The sequence below is a fragment of the Aspergillus chevalieri genome, chromosome 5, assembly GCF_016861735.1.
Source record: "Aspergillus chevalieri M1 DNA, chromosome 5, nearly complete sequence".
NCBI classification, from domain to species: Eukaryota; Fungi; Ascomycota; class Eurotiomycetes; order Eurotiales; family Aspergillaceae; genus Aspergillus; species Aspergillus chevalieri.
In genome coordinates this window covers 2,396,776-2,412,339 of record NC_057366.1, presented here as the reverse complement: position 1 = coordinate 2,412,339, position 15,564 = coordinate 2,396,776, and the positions used below count along the sequence as shown (strand labels likewise).

General features: G+C 49.0%; 6 protein-coding genes across 6 annotated transcripts; 4 read left to right on the top strand and 2 right to left on the bottom strand.

Annotated features, from left to right (window-relative positions):
* Nucleotides 1-664: 664 nt before the first annotated feature.
* Nucleotides 665-1,501, bottom strand: ACHE_50855S (WW domain binding protein 11; the record flags this gene model as incomplete). The annotated part of the gene is made up of 1 exon (XM_043280617.1): nt 665-1,501. The coding sequence occupies one exon, from the start codon at nt 1,499-1,501 to the stop codon at nt 665-667; it is 837 nt and encodes a 278-aa protein (XP_043138179.1).
* Nucleotides 1,502-2,818: 1,317 nt separating this feature from the next.
* ACHE_50854A (uncharacterized protein) lies at nt 2,819-3,528 on the top strand (the record flags this gene model as incomplete). The annotated part of the gene is made up of 2 exons (XM_043280616.1): nt 2,819-3,094; nt 3,298-3,528. 2 exons carry the CDS (start codon nt 2,819-2,821, stop codon nt 3,526-3,528), a joined length of 507 nt encoding a protein of 168 aa, XP_043138178.1.
* A 1,317-nt stretch (nt 3,529-4,845) lies between these two features.
* Nucleotides 4,846-5,439, bottom strand: ACHE_50853S (ribonuclease P Rpr2/Rpp21/SNM1 subunit; the record flags this gene model as incomplete). The annotated part of the gene is made up of 1 exon (XM_043280615.1): nt 4,846-5,439. One exon carries the CDS (start codon nt 5,437-5,439, stop codon nt 4,846-4,848), a length of 594 nt encoding a protein of 197 aa, XP_043138177.1.
* A 438-nt stretch (nt 5,440-5,877) lies between these two features.
* On the top strand, nt 5,878-7,973 carry SUB2 (ATP-dependent RNA helicase SUB2; the record flags this gene model as incomplete). Its single annotated transcript, XM_043280614.1, has 4 exons — nt 5,878-6,127; nt 6,789-7,199; nt 7,257-7,617; nt 7,670-7,973. 4 exons carry the CDS (start codon nt 5,878-5,880, stop codon nt 7,971-7,973), a joined length of 1,326 nt encoding a protein of 441 aa, XP_043138176.1.
* A 3,544-nt stretch (nt 7,974-11,517) lies between these two features.
* On the top strand, nt 11,518-14,163 carry ACHE_50851A (ketopantoate reductase family protein; the record flags this gene model as incomplete). The annotated part of the gene is made up of 5 exons (XM_043280613.1): nt 11,518-11,551; nt 11,720-11,840; nt 11,907-11,947; nt 12,028-12,457; nt 12,516-14,163. 5 exons carry the CDS (start codon nt 11,518-11,520, stop codon nt 14,161-14,163), a joined length of 2,274 nt encoding a protein of 757 aa, XP_043138175.1.
* A 1,047-nt stretch (nt 14,164-15,210) lies between these two features.
* ACHE_50850A (DASH complex subunit HSK3 family protein) lies at nt 15,211-15,555 on the top strand (the record flags this gene model as incomplete). Its single annotated transcript, XM_043280612.1, has 1 exon — nt 15,211-15,555. One exon carries the CDS (start codon nt 15,211-15,213, stop codon nt 15,553-15,555), a length of 345 nt encoding a protein of 114 aa, XP_043138174.1.
* Nucleotides 15,556-15,564: the final 9 nt, after the last annotated feature.

Below are 15,564 nucleotides of genomic sequence, written 5' to 3'. Positions count from 1 at the left end.
CTTCCGACTGACGTCCCTCTTTTATTTTTCGACTCATTTCTTAATACCTCTCTTGCTTTTTGCTTCCTATTCTGGAGTTACGGTGGAGTTAAAGTGCTTCTTGAGGAGTGGCATTGACCACGCAAGGCGTGGAAGCCTCATGCATTTTTGATTACAGTCCTGTGCAAACTCGAGCTTGGACACAGACATCACCGACCATTTGATTTCCTTTGTTGTTATGAAGTGACGTCTATGCCATTTGATTATTTAATTTTGGAGTACCCTTTTGCTTGCTTTTCTTGCATACAACTTTTTGGTTACTTGACACTCGTCTCGCCTTTCTTGAGTCGAAGCTACACCTTTCCGTCACACTCTTTTGTCATTTCTTTCCTTCACCTGCGGTCATTTCCGGTGTTGAATTGCAAAATAATTGGTGTTCAGGCGTGTGTAAGGGAGGCTCTGTGTATGTACATACATTTTTGTTTTACGATTTCTGTCCTGATATGATATGTGGCAATCAATCCAGCATCCTATCTTGGTTTGATATATTTTTGCATCAAGGCACAGCTTCCGAATGGTCATCATGAAAGGCCTTCAGGAGCAGCCATGTTGGAGTATATCCAAATTCTGTTCATTGACGTACAGGGATTAGTTACGATACTCCATCCCGGTTTCATCATTCAATTTAGGCTTCCTCGTCTTCGACCTCCTCTATTTGCACTGAAAGAAGTTCTTGATTGAAGCGCCTCTCTTCCTCTTCCAAGATCCTCCGTCGTTGCTCGTCATAATCCGGATTACCTGTCGACTGTCCCTCTGCAGAACCTGCCTGGTAGCCTGCTTTTTCAAGTCTATCCATTTCTTCCGGCTCCAAAAGTTTCCCCTGGCCTCTAATAGACTCCTGTTTTACCCTGACAGCAGCCGGAACGAATTTATTGATGGCTTCCCGTCGCAAGTCCTTGATCTCGGGTTTAGCTTCGTAGACCGTCTTGGATTCTGTCACAGGCGGCTTGTTGGGAAGAGCATGTGGCCCACGCACACTCTCAGCAAGCCCTGCGTCTCTCTTCTGGTACTGTCTGGGAATCGGTGGCGGAGTATCCCGTGGCATGGGTATCCTTCGTACCTCCTCATCCGTCTCACTGCTGTCACTTTCTTGTCCAAATCGATTATCACGGTCGTCTCTTCTCCTCTTCCCGAGTACCCCGTCGCCTTGCCCTCTTAGACCGTCACCACCTCTTTCATTAAACTTAGGTGCCTTATCACCCAAAGCTTCGCGAGCCTTCTGCACAGAGCGCAGGTCCTTTTCCAGTGCCTCTAAGATCTGTTGTTCCCTTGGTCGTAGTTTCTGACCGGACTCTTGCATCTGTTTCAGCTCATTAATCTGCCGTTGGATACGATCGGGGTTGCGACGGGCGAGTTTCTCATTTCGGCGGGCCAGCGCCTCTGCTTTCCCCTTCTTCATTGACTTTTGCTTGTCGAGTTTGTGCTGCGCGGCAGCCGGATTCATGGAGCGTTCTTTCGGCATTGTGGCGGTTTTTCTTGTTCGGGTATCACTGTGTCACCTGTAGTCAAAGGTTGCAGCGTGTTAGCTTCCTGAAGTAATTATGCAAAGCTCCGGGGTGAAGGGGAGAGCGGCGCGCGCGCAGAACCTGGTCGGATGTAGCAAGGGAGCTCTTGCAGCACCTGCAGCTAACTAGAACCGACGAGAACTGGATTGGAGGTTGCTCACAGGTGATTAAATACAAAGTTGCAGGTAGGTAAAATCGCAGTGCGCTTCTCCTCTGGCGCTAGCTAGGTTCATCGGATAGCGGTTGTGACGCCTGCAGCTCTGCTGTCTGAGCGGCGTGACGACAATATACGCGCGGGTGCTAAGACTGTTTATGGATTTGGAAGCGTCGTGGATGTGACGACGGCGTATTGCGAATATGGCTTAAGTGGGAGTTGTCGAGTGGAAGTTTCTTATGCGGTTAGGAAGTTGGATGCAGGTCGAAGTCGGGGCCCGCGGAGGATCCAAGCTCGATGGACCGGACTTGGAGGAACTGGAAATACATATGGTCACGGAGTGAAGACCATTTGTTTCATAAAACGACTGGCTGGAATACTGCTTCTAGAAGAACTGATCTCAGTGAAGCTGGGTATGCTTTTATGTCCTCGTCATCATAATCATCACTACACAGTTATGTATCCAACAGCTACATATAGCGTCAACGGCGGAATCAACGGAGCAAAAGAGAAGCAAACAGGAAACTGAAGTGAACTGACAATTATTTCTCTGTCCTAGTCTGATTCTTCCGCAATCAATCTATCCTATTTTGGAGCTGGTCTGATCACCAAAACTTCATTTCTTTTGCCCCTCTCTCCTCTCTTCTTTTCTCTCACACTTTCCCCCCGGTCCCCTCAGGACCTGACTCTTTCTAATTTTGATCTACTCTCTCACTGCGTAAGTTGACGATTCACGAAGTCTACCGCCGTGATTACTCTTTTTTACCGCCGACAATATCGACGGTCCCTCTTGTCGACAGTCGCCGGCCGTCAATCCTTCTACCTCGGCCTCTGCTTTACCTTTCTGTTCCCAATGACACCGCTGGTTTCGACAATAGAAGGTGATAAGGAACTATAATCGTCCTGGACCCCGCGGCTGTTTTTGTACCTGATCCCATCCGGTGTCTGAGTTACAAATCGCGGCGCTTTCTGTCACCCTATCCTACGTCTCCGGTGCCCGCATTCTTTTTCCCTCCCGGTCACCACCATGAACCTATGCCCGTCCTGTTTTCTTACATCGAGATCGATTAGCGCTTCCTAGACTATCGTCGCGGTTGGAGCATGTCTCTGCCGGGACCAAATGTCCGTATCAGCCTCGATTCCCGACACCTCGCTTGGTCTTACCTCCTCCGAAATTCAAATCCTCCGACAACAACAGCAGCTCGCACTTCAGGGTGGTCATACTGGCGGTGGGGTTACCAGAGGCAGAGGGACTGGAAGGACCAGCAACGCTAGTTCGCGCGCTGCCAGTGCGGCCAGCAGTCATGGTCGATTGCTGCTCGATCCGATGAATCTCAGAGCGCTTTCGCATCAGTTGGATAGTCTACAGGAACAGATCCGGAATCGTCTCGACTATGTATGTTCCTCTTTTTCCCTTCTTTTCAAGATTCCTATCATTACTTCACATCCAATCTCGTTCCCACGCCCGCCTCCGGATATGAATTAAAAGGGGTGATGGGTAGGCAGTTTTGTGGAGCTTTTCATCTTTTGCACGCCTCGCACACGTACACCGCACATTCGCCATGATGTTTGCTTCATTAAGCTCTAACATGAGAATAGTTGGAAGAACAAATGCAACTCTCCTTACAAAATAGCACCGACCGCGCAGGAAATGTCATCCGCAACGCTGACGCTGAAATCGCACGCACCCGTTCGATCCTTACTTCGATTGATGACCTTGAAACAGAATTTGCTAAAATTGCGAATATCAGAGAAATCGTCAAACAATATCGTGCAAGAATTGAAGGACTCGATCAGCGTCTTGACCAAGCTGCCCGACGGAGACGTTGACCTGCTTCACCTTTGCTCTTCTTCCTACACCATTCCTTTGAGATGATCGGGGCCATATCTTCACAAGATGCCCTGGAGGCTTTTGAGTATCGGTTTTTATGCACTTCTTCGACTGCCGGATGGTCGTATTGGCTTCTCCCACACCTCTGACCTTCCTTCAACATCATCATCACACCACAACCACACCACTAAAAAGCCAAAAAAAAAAAGATGAATGTGCTTATGCCTCGATCTGTCCTGCACGGACATTATATCGTTATGACTTTTAGCAGCTTACGGCTGTTACGTTCCATGTGCCAAACGACCTCTTATGGAGAATCTCCTTACATATTTTGACTTCTTTCTGCACATTTGGAGAAAAATACTGGATAAAGATTGGGACACGGCCTCGCGGCTCTTTTCTTTTCGAATATGAAAACACCTACCACCAGGTTTTGGCAGGGATGCGCTGTAGCGCGGAGTTTTCTCAAGCAATGATTTCAGGAATAATGATTGGCTCTGATGGTTTTGTTTGTTTTTTTTTTTTTTTTTTTGATACGAGGTTTCTGCAGCTGCTTCCATTTCACGAGAATCATGGTCTATGTGTTCGACTCCATGATGTTGGTTTTTTGTTGTCTGTTGTTGCAGCGCTGTGATTCCCCCATTTGCACCTCTCTATGATTTTATGTTTTGGTTCATGTCCTCATTCAGGAAGTATTACGTTTTATGTCGTGAGCGCCATGTCAAGTATTTATTTCATTTGTTCTGCAGCACGATGACAAACTATATATGGAGGGGTCGGCTAGCTTTAGGTCGGCTGCTTAAAGCTATTTCTCCAATGCCTTTGTTTATCTTGATTCTCTGGGGTTCTGTGGCACTTTGATCACGGTTGTAGGCTGCGACTAGGCAAGAGCTTTCCAGTCGTATTTCTAGACCGTTTAGAAGCACTGGAGTCGGGCATCTAGGCGATCATTCTGATATCGATACCAGCCCGGGAATTGCCTCCCTCCTATGACGCCTGGCCCTGGATAGAGTATCCAGGTTCTCGCACGTAGACATACCACAGACGACCATCACTTGTGTATACGCTTCGTCCGGACACAATTCGCGCAACCGACAGGTACCTTGCTAAGCACTCCTGCGCCCAATCAAAATCATCCTCCTCGACGAAGCAGATACCATGACACAAGCTGTGCAGTTGGCCCTTTGTCGGACGATGGAGCAGTACAGTCGACGTCCATGATCGAGGCTGATACTTCTATGAGCATATGTAGATTTCACAAAAAACCTCATAAAGTGGGCCAGATCCTGAGAGAAAGCCAGTCAAAGGTGAAGAGTTCACGTTTCTGCAGCTTGTCTTTCCTTCTGCTCCTTTCCTTTCTTCCGTTCGGCAAGCTTCTTGCTTCGCTTGCCAGCCTGAGGATAGCATTTCTCCGTACCACATGTTGTGCAACGCACGATCCGAACATCAGCCCACGGCTTCTTGCCTTCGCGACTGGCGTTCCTGATCCCCTGCATGCAGCTGACACCAGACACAAGCAAAGTATCACATCGCTTACAGAATGACCGCTTCACTTCCTGAGGTAACCGAAGCTGTGTCTTTAACGATATTCCGCGAAGCTGTGAGATATAGGCTCGGGATAGATTGGGTAGGCGATTAAGATTCGGTTCCTGTTTTTTGCTGACACTACCGGACACCTTCTCGACAGCACTAGCAGTAGCACCGGGGCTCAAAATTTGCGGCACAGTCCGGGTCGAAATGTTTTCGATGTCGCGCTTTTCATCACTAGCATTGTTTTCGTTATCGCTCTGCTGGGTCTGTGGCAGCTTGGAAGCTATGGTTGTGGAGTGGAGATAGGTGGCGGCTTTGTGCAGGTAATCCAGTCTCGCCCGTAAGTGGCTGTTGACATTTTTTCCTTTCCCCTTTGCCATTCGGAATAGACTTGTTGGCGATGAGTCGACAAAGGGAGGTGAAGAAGGTCTCAGAAAAAGAAAAACGCGGTATCGACAAATTACTTGTACACAGCAAATGACCGAATCGGCTCAGCTACAGTTGGCGGTGAGTGGCTGATCACATGACCATGACAGTTCCCGGAACTTCTCATCCCTCGCGACGCCCTTCTCTCCATTTCCATCACCTCTCCCTCGCCTCCCATATTTTGCCCGTCTCAAATTTATCTCGAGTGAGTTGGGAATAATACTTGCTTTACCTGAGCGTTTTATTTACCTCCCTTATTTTCGCCTTTTCCTTTATTCATCTTCGATATCCTATCTCTCTAGGCCTTCTCGCTGTCTAGGGATTACGCGCCGCGACATCAGCTTTTAGCCACCCATCTTTTTCCCTCACCACCAGCACTACCTCCCATCACCATGTCTCACGAGGAGGATCTCATCGACTACTCCGACGAGGAGCTTCAGACCACTGACGCGGCGGCGACCACCGCTGCTCCCGCTGCGAATGGAGCCGAAGAGAAAAAGGGCGACTTGACGGTCACGGGCGGCCGCCCGGACAAGAAGGGAAGCTACGTCGGTATTCACTCGACCGGTTTCCGCGACTTTTTGCTCAAAGGAGAACTTCTACGTGCCATCACCGATTGCGGTTTCGAACATCCATCGGAGGGTTAGTTGATAACATTTTTCTCCCACAAGCCTCTCCATTACTCCATGTTCCAACGTCCGTCCATCTCCGCGGGGGAGACAAGAAAGAAAAAGAACATCTAGTCGCTTCTTTCCCTATCTTTGCCCTTATCTTTCCCGAGGCGCCAAATCAGTCTTCGAGCTTGCAGCCGACATGAGGATGTCTCGATGGATATCAGCAGGGGATAAGAAGAGGAGAAATCCGTGAAGCGCATAATAGCGTGTTGCCCCATGTGGCTACTACTTGTTGCTCATTGATCCAGCGATCCTGTTGGAGAGAGACGAGGCTTTCTTTGTAAAGAAGAAAGATACTTTCACGGGTTGAAGAATGCCTGAGGACGGTTAAGAATTCCTTTTCCTTTTGGAAAGAAAAACCTAGGGTTCCTCCTTTTATTGCCACCAGTGCCTGGGCGATAGGCTCCTCATGTCGACTGCAGAAGAGCTCCTGACGTGAATGCTGTTTCATCGTTGTACACGGAATCTTCTGTTGTTTTCTCGTTTGCCTGCGCGAAGAGATTTTCGCAGCAACTAGCTCCTGAATCGGCTACTCCGGGGGATGGACGGACATTGCGACGCGGATTGCTTTTCTCTTTCTCAGTATATGCATCGAAAACAAGTCTAACATGCCATCCGCCTTACTACAGTCCAGCAAGTCTGCATTCCGACCGCTATTCTGAACGTCGACGTTCTCTGCCAGGCCAAGTCTGGTCTCGGAAAGACCGCGGTTTTCGTCCTGACGACTCTTCACCAGTTGGAGGCTGTTCCTGGGGAGTGCTCCATCCTTGTTATGTGCCACACTCGTGAACTGGCATACCAGATCAAGAACGAGTATGCTCGGTTCAGCAAGTACCTTCCCGATGTGAAGACTGCGGTATTCTACGGAGGTACTCCGATCCAGAAGGACATCGAAGTTCTTTCCAACAAGGAATCGTTCCCCAACATCGTCGTTGGTACTCCTGGTCGTCTGAATGCTTTGGTCCGCGACAAAAAGCTCTCCCTGCGCAACGTCAAGGCATTCGTTCTTGACGAATGTGACAAGATGTTGGATCAGATTGGTACGTGTCTTCTTTCTTCTCAGATGAACAGTCGCTGACCATTGCCTTCTCGAATAGACATGCGCCGTGACGTCCAGGAAATTTTCCGTTCGACTCCTGCTGACAAGCAGGTTATGATGTTCAGCGCTACGCTCTCGCAGGAGGTTCGGCCTATTTGCAAGAAGTTCATGCGGAACCCGCTCGAGGTCTACGTGGATGACGACACCAAACTCACTCTCCACGGTCTCCAGCAGTATTACGTTAAGCTCAGTGAGGCGGAGAAGAACCGCAAGCTGAACGAACTCTTGGACAGCCTCGAGTTTAACCAAGTCATCATCTTCGTCAAGAGCACGCTCCGTGCTAACGAGCTTAACAAGCTTCTGGTCGAGTGTAACTTCCCTAGTATTGCGGTGCACTCTGGCGTCAGCCAGGAGGAGCGGTAAGTTTGCCTATCAGCATATAAGGAGGGTTGAAACTGATGATCTGTTTAGTATCAAACGGTACAAGGAGTTCAAGGAGTTCAACAAGCGTATCTGTGTCGCTACCGATGTCTTCGGTCGTGGTATTGATATTGAGCGCATCAACCTTGCCATCAACTACGACTTGCCCGCTGATGCCGACTCTTACTTGCACCGCGTTGGCCGTGCTGGTCGTTTCGGTACCAAGGGTCTGTCGATCTCGTTTGTCAGCACAGAGGAGGATGAGAAGGTTCTCAAGGATATCGAAAAGCGGTTCGAGGTCGCCCTCCCTGAGTACCCTGAGGGTGGTGTGGACTCGAGCACCTACATGGCATAAATTGCTGGATCATAGGCGTCAATGGACAAGCCCTACAGCTAATTTATTTTCCTATGCTCTTGCTTGTTGAATTTGTTTTACCGTTTTGTACTTTTGCTCATTTCCGTTTATTTCATTTTTTTTTTTTGGCGTGAGGGCTCGGTTGCAATCTTTGTCTCTGGCAGTGTCTTGACTTGCTTCCTTATGGAGACACGGTGAAATTTGCGGTAACGGGTTAAACAGAGACATCTGGAAAGGGGAAAAATAAGTGTTCATCGATTATACATCCTGGTTTAATTCGGGCAGCCGTGGATATGTTATGTATCAACTTCTGTAATAGCGCGATGAGTCTTGGCTCGCATGTAATTCCCGTAGTTCAATCCGACATATTGACCTCGGGTGATAGATCCGGCATCTGTACACTGTAGTTTGGAGATCTTCTGATTGATTGATCTGGGATTATTTCGGTCAACTGCAGCTGAGAAAGGTTTTATTCTGTACTCCGTTCAGAGTACTATAACGTATATAGTGTGAGAAATCTCGGGAAATCCTAGGCCAGTCGGAAGAACAGTTCAAAGCTGGTCTCAGTCTGGCCAAGAGGTACAGATACGACTTGGGAAATGCCAACTCAAAGCCAGTTTACTCCGTAGACAGACTGAATTTCAGTGTACTCCCCAAAAGCCAATCTAACTTCGAGAAATCGACACGAGGATTGATAGACATGAACTAAATTTGCCACCTGCGCCACGTAAGCCACAGTCTTTCTATGACATAAGGTCTCGTGCTATCCGAAAACGTACAGATAACGTCAATGTGGAGTATCTCTGCTTCCGTCATTTACAGTAACTTCCAGGGGTAGCTTCTTTCCATGTGGAAAGAGAGCTCAGAGCTCAATTGAGGATATCAACCTCCGTACTCCGTATAGAAGAGATAAAAATTGATTTTGTGATTGGACGGAACTACTGTTCTGGAAATTAGCGAAGAGAGAAAAAACCGGATTTGCTTGATTGATCGGTGGGGCTGGGTTTGATTTGACAGACGGACTACTCCGTACTCGTAGTGTGTTGCGAGTGCACTGTTTGATGGAGTGCGGAGTACATCAGAGTACTCGTATGCCAAATCCATGTCAGGGGGTGTTTATCGTTCCGTTTCCGGGTGTGTTCTACGGGTGTGATTACTGTTCTATTTGCTTGTAGACTGGGTTGACAGAGTGGTTCGCACTGGCCGCGGGGACGATCATGATGATCTTCTGTGCTTGTTCTGTGGTGTACAGTGTACTCTGATTGCGATCCACGTGACAGTGACTACACAATGTGCTTGCGATGCTCTGTATGGCTCGGAGAGTCTGCGGCTGAGCAGGTGTTAATTATCCTAACTGTAACTTTATTTTTTGGTGATCAGGTACGGAGAATGCCAGCAGAATATATATTCTCTGAAATGCCCGCTTTCGTATGTAAGCATGTAATGTACTCTGTACACCGATCCGGGATAAGTTATTCTCCAGGGCAGATTCCTGACATGTAACAATCCATTGTTCGCGCAGAGCTACGGGTACTACATGTAACAAGTCCAGATCCTCTGATTTGCTGAAACAAAAGGGACCAGAACCCGACGGATGCGGCGAATGGCCGATAAGGGATCCTCAGTGGTCAGATCCCTCGGCCGGGATCCACAGACGGTGGGTGGGGCATGTTTTGGGAGTCTCGCTGGAAATAGAAGCAGTGGGGCTCTTGGATTTCCGCATTGGGATTCTCTTATTATTACACAGAGTACAGAGTAGAATCTGAGGGAAGTATGAAAGTATGGTGTTTCAAAGAATTGGTGTGCATACATTTTGTACCTGTAGTACATGGTAGAAGTACAGACGGCACAGAGGACAGTACCAGTGGTCTGTTGTGAATGGAAGTGTCCACTCCTGATTCTCGTTCTCGTTCTAGATCGATAGACTTTGACGGATACTCCACTCGCCTCCTTTTTTAGCACGGCCAATCTATACCAGACTGGACTCAGACACAACCAGAACTTGGAGAATCTTTGCATAACCAACATAAGAATCAAAGATACCCAGTATGTGATCTCTGCAACTGTGTGATCTGATTATAGCTCCGGTATGCTGCCCTGGCACCGCCTCCCCCTTCACCCCCTTGGAGAGGCCGAGACGGCCATGATTCCTATATGGGCGGATTGGGTCCGTACAAATATGCATATAAGACAGAAGCAAATATTATGGGCAATAATCACTGGATAGAGCATTTCCGGGTTCGTCTTAAGCACGGTGTGCCACTGCAGAGTAGATACATAGTCACCCCCGGTCCAGAGGGGACTAGTGCTGACTCACCCCTGGAGGTATGTGTGAGGTGCACCATGGTTCAGCGAGAGGTACGAGTAAATAAGATCCAGGACTCGTAGATTGATGCAATTGACACAATTGTGTGTTCACTAGAGAGTGCTCTACACTCCGTACAAGTATGATATGTCTGTGTTGGATTGGCAAAGGATCGATCGAGACTAACCTCGCTAATTAGCGACGCTAGTCTAGTACATAGGACGGTCCTCCGGAGTGGATTCGGTGGATAGTCATAGGCAGTGTCCGCCGAAAAGTTTCTCTTTCTCTCTCTGAATAATGCTTTTTCTTTTTTGCTGCTGTCATGTGTATCCTGTAGAAAAAGATGCGTGGTCTGACGAACACGCTGTACAAGAACCGCTGCATCGAGGTGAAGAACCCCGGATACGAATAACTTGATGTGTAGAGAAGAGAAATAATTCCATTTCCCGTATTATTGTCCATTCGCTTGCGGTGATAATTCGTTTTTTGCCTCCCGTTTTCCGGATTCGTCGCAGGACACAGGGAGACAAGAAAGATATCATCACCGTTGGCGGACACAAGAAAAAGTCTGTGTTTCCTTCACTTTTTCCTTTTGTTTTACTCTTTCGCTTGCTTTTGGGCACGAATTTTTACTCCATAAGCCAAAGACAGCGTGTTGTCCTGATCCCAAAACGAGGGTTTTCCACCTAAAAAAATCCTGGGAAAAAAAATAGCAGGAAAAAAAAAAACCTTCCCTCTTCCTTCCCTCTTTCTACTCTTTCCTCTTTTTTCCTTTCTCCCTTTGCGGTTTCTCAATCCCTCTGTATCTTTGCTCTGTCTCTCTCCTTTGGCAGTCTCGACTCTCTAACCTTCCCTTCCTTCCTTCTCCTGCCCTTCGTTTGTCCCTTTTCCCTCCTCCCCTCATTCTCTCTCTTTTTCTCTCTATCTCTCTCTCTCTCTTTTTTTTTTTTTTTTTTTTCCTTAATTTTCTTCTAATTACACGCAGTCCATCGCTGTTTCCTTTCAAAACAATCAACCGTCTTTCGACTCGGAAAAAAGACCGGTTTCGCGTGTTGTACCTGAGAAGGCAGCGTCAGTCGCGCCTCGGTGGACAACGCCGTCTTTCGTGCTCTCCCCGATCGATCCTCTACTCTCCGTCACGATCGGTCAACCAACCCATCGTTTGCGGTCTTCATCCTTTTTAACGTCGAATATCGGGACTGGCGGTTTCAATACAATTCGTTTTGGTGCCTGTGAACAATGGCTCCTTCGCCGCGGCTGCGCATCTTATCAGGTTTGTTTGTGCTCGATCTACACCATCACCTTTGTTTTTTGTGCCATGCAAAACGCACGGTTCCAATTCCTCCTGGACCTCTGAATCATTCATCGTGTCCATTTCTGCAAACAAAAGAGAGAGAAAAAAAAAAGAAAACGTCTAGACCACTGACTCGATGGTGTTTAGTCGGTAGCAATGCTATCTCGGCCTTCATCTCCTGGAGATTGCAAGCGACCACCTCTTGCGATGTGACCCTTGTCTGGAAATCCAACTTCGACCCCGTATCGCAATATGGCGTTTCATTCAAGTACGTTTCATTCGACTCTTTTTTTGCTTCTTGATTGGACTATTGACACAATTCTATCTAAAATAGATCGAAAGCATTCGGGAATGAGCGCTTTAAACCTCGTCATGGTACGTCCTCTCCTCGCTCCTCCCCCAGAAAAAGAACACAGACATCAGTGCAGATACTAATCTGTCTTCCTACTCTGCAGTCGTCCGTGCCCCAGAAGAAGCATCTTCCCGAGAAAATGCGTACGACTATGTCATTCTGTGCGTCAAGGCCTTGCCTGACGTGTACGACCTGGCCGCCGTCATCGAGTCGGTCGTCACTCCTCAACACACCTGCATCCTCGTGAACACCACAAACTCCATTGGTGTCGAGTCCCATCTCGAGCAGCGCTTCCCAACAAACGTGATCTTGTCGCTCGTTTCCGGCGTTGAGATCTCGCAAATCGGTGCCAGCGAGTTTGAACACCTCAGCAGCTCCAAAATCTGGGTCGGTGCAACCAGCAAACAATCCAACATTCCCTCATCGATACAGAATGATATGGCGTCCGCATTGGCCATGACATTGTCTTCAGGTGGGGTGGACTGCAAGGTCTCGGATAATATCAGGCAAGAGCAGTTTGAACGCATGATTGGGTATGTGCCATTAGCTATTCCTATCTCTGTTTTGCTCTCAACTAACATCTGCTGGCAGTCCAATTGCTTTCCAACCTGCAAGCGTTCTTTTTGAAACCTCCAATTACGCGCAATTGCTCGAAAAAGTCGGTGTTCGCCAATTAATTTCAGGCATAATTGACGAGCTGCTTGATCTTGCCCGAGCCCATGGCTGCGAGTTCCCGGCTGATTTCTGTCAGTCCACTATTGACAAGATGACTGCAGTCGAAGCGCCCAGCACCATGTACCAGGACTTCCAAGCGCGGCGCCCCATGGAAGTTGAGACGTTCTTGGGTTCCCCCATTAAGCTGGCTATGGAGTCGGATATCAAGGTGCCTCGTATTGAAGCTCTCTACGCCATGCTTCACCACATCAACGCGGCCAACACGAGTAAACCGCCGACGAAGAACTCGCCGCCACCTGTGGCTACGCCGGGGCCACCTCCACGCATGTCGTCCGCTCCGCCGCCGCAGAGAGGACCGATGAATGGTCCTATGCGCCCAGGCCCTGCCCGAACCGCTTCTGGTATAATGATGCCACCTCCTAGGCGAGGTATGATGAGACCACCAGGTGCCCATCCTCCGCCTCAGGCACCTCCTGCTGGCCGAATTCCCCGTGACACGTCGGTGGAAGGCCTAGAGGAGTTCAGTCACCTGGTTCTGTACGATGATGCTGAAGGCGGCGCGTTACCACAACCCATGCAGAATGGCGACATGTCTGCTGGTCCTCCACCCTCTGCTTCCGCAGCGGAACTGGCCCTGCGGGAACGCGAACTGGCACTTCGCCAGCGTGAGCTGCAGGTCCGAGAACAGGAGATGAGCATGCGCCGTGGTGGTGGTGGTGGTGGCCGTAGACGGGGACCGTCTCGGCCCGCTCTTGACGAGGAGGACGAGGATGACTATTTCGACCCCATGGATACTCTTGGCATTCCCCAGGTCGATCCCGACAGTGTCGATATGATGAGCCTGACTTCACGGAAGAATCGCAGAATGCCGTCTGCAAGCCAGTTCCGCAAGAACCCGGAGTTGAGTCTTAACAACAGCAGCAACAGCAGACCTGCTTCCTCATTTAGCCGGTATTTTGGTGGCGGTCGGAAGCGCGCGAGCGAACGCATCATGCAGGAAATCCCTGGCCTGCATGACTCCCTTTTCGATAACCCCATGATGAGCTACTCGTCCAACAGGTATGGTGCCGTCGACCGGAATCAGATGCAGGCGGATTCGCGTGCCAATTCTATGACGACCAGTCGAATGGGCGATTTCCCCCCGCACCCGTATCCCACAAGTCGCCGCAACAGCCATTCCCCCGCTACACCTCAGGGTGGTCCCCCCGGGCCCGGGCCCCGGATGGGCCGACCGATGACCGCTCAAGATCCACAGAACCTCGGCCCTCCTGGTCATTCCCACGGCGGTAATCCCTCTCCTCCCGTCGTGCGAGCACCGGTTCCCAAGCATCCTCCGGGGCATGGTAACGCGGTAGGACCGCAGCAAGTTGAGCAACATTATGGGGTGAGCAACAACCAATTTCCCGCCAAGCGTGCTCCAAAACATAGAAGTCTGACCGGAAGTGCGAGCGCCAGCGCGAAGAGTGGTGATAGTGCGGCCAGTGCGAACCTGGAGTCCGAGAACTCGGCCCACAGCAGCCAGATCAGCCTTGGTGCTCAGCAAGCCACGACGCCGGTGCGATAGACGAGATCGCCGTTTCTTCCTTGCCACGCTCATGGTTGATTCTTGATATCTCTGTCGAGACGAACTCGAACCCATAGCCTTTTCAACACCGTTTCCTTACCTCGCCGTTTATAAATTACATTCCCCGTCTGTTTGCCATAGATTCTTTCCTGTCTTACTTCCATATAAACGAGAGTATGGGCATTGAGCAAGTGCGAGGGAAAAAACGGACACGACAAAGAAAAAGAGAAGCAATTTTACTAATTCTGTTTTGTTCGCCTCTATTTGTTTGTTCGACATATACATAAGGGACATGGGGGTCATTTCTTTTTTGCTTTGTTCTCATTTTGCCTTGGAGTGGTCGGGTCGGGCGTGTGTATGTGTTTTTGTCCATTCATTTCTTTTCCTTTTCGTTCATCTCCTATATCTGCATTGTTTATCCTAATGAGGCCGAGAACACGAACACTCGGCCTGGGAACTACTCCTTTTCTTTTCGATCTTCTACAACTATACCACCGATCATTGGCATCGATGCTTTTTCTCGTTGCCAATCATGCATCTCATTTGCCAGATTGTACACTACCTGCGTGGGAATGTTTTTTTCGTGGGCCCGTATATGTTTTCTTTGCCGAATCTCTCTGTTTTTACTGTGACATGGATGCTTTTTCTTTGTCTTTTCTCTTTCATTACTATCCCATGCGCGTTTCAATGTTCTGTGAGGTGAAAATATCCGATGGCTGGGTGATCTCTAGTTTTCTTTCATGGTCTGTGGTTTCTGGCGCATAAAAGGAGAAAGGACTCCATTTATTTAATTGACTACGATTTGACTGGGCTCGCATTATCATAAGAGGGAAATAATGACAGAAGTCTGCAACAGCCGCTGTAATTTGTTTAATCTGATGCAAGTATAAATTCTCGAGATGTGTATCTGTAGGGTTTCTAGGTAGCTTATGTAATCCTACAATGGAAATCTATTATCCCCGACAACCAACGACCACAACAAAACAACACATCTCCGGAAGACAATAGTCAGCGCAGAACAGAGAAGTGTCTCTTAAACTCGACAAAATGCCTTCGCACTACCACAACCCCTCCCAAGCTTCCTTCCGTCCCTCCATCCTCCCCACCTCAACCTCCGCCTCAGCATCCACCAGTGCCTCGTCTACATCAACGACCAAATCGCGCCAATACACCCACCTCCACTCGCAATTGGCACAACTAAATGCGCACCTCGCAGATACGGAGAATCTGTTGCGAATGACGGCGGTACAGGCGGAGGACATGCGGTTTTTGGGCGGGTATGTTGGGGGGTTGTTTATGGGGTCTGCCAAGGTGCTGGGGGAGGAGGGGGTTTTTAAGGAGGAGAGTCAAGGGGAGGGCGAGAGGCGGATTAAGGAGGAGTCCGAGTCGTGATTTTGTTTC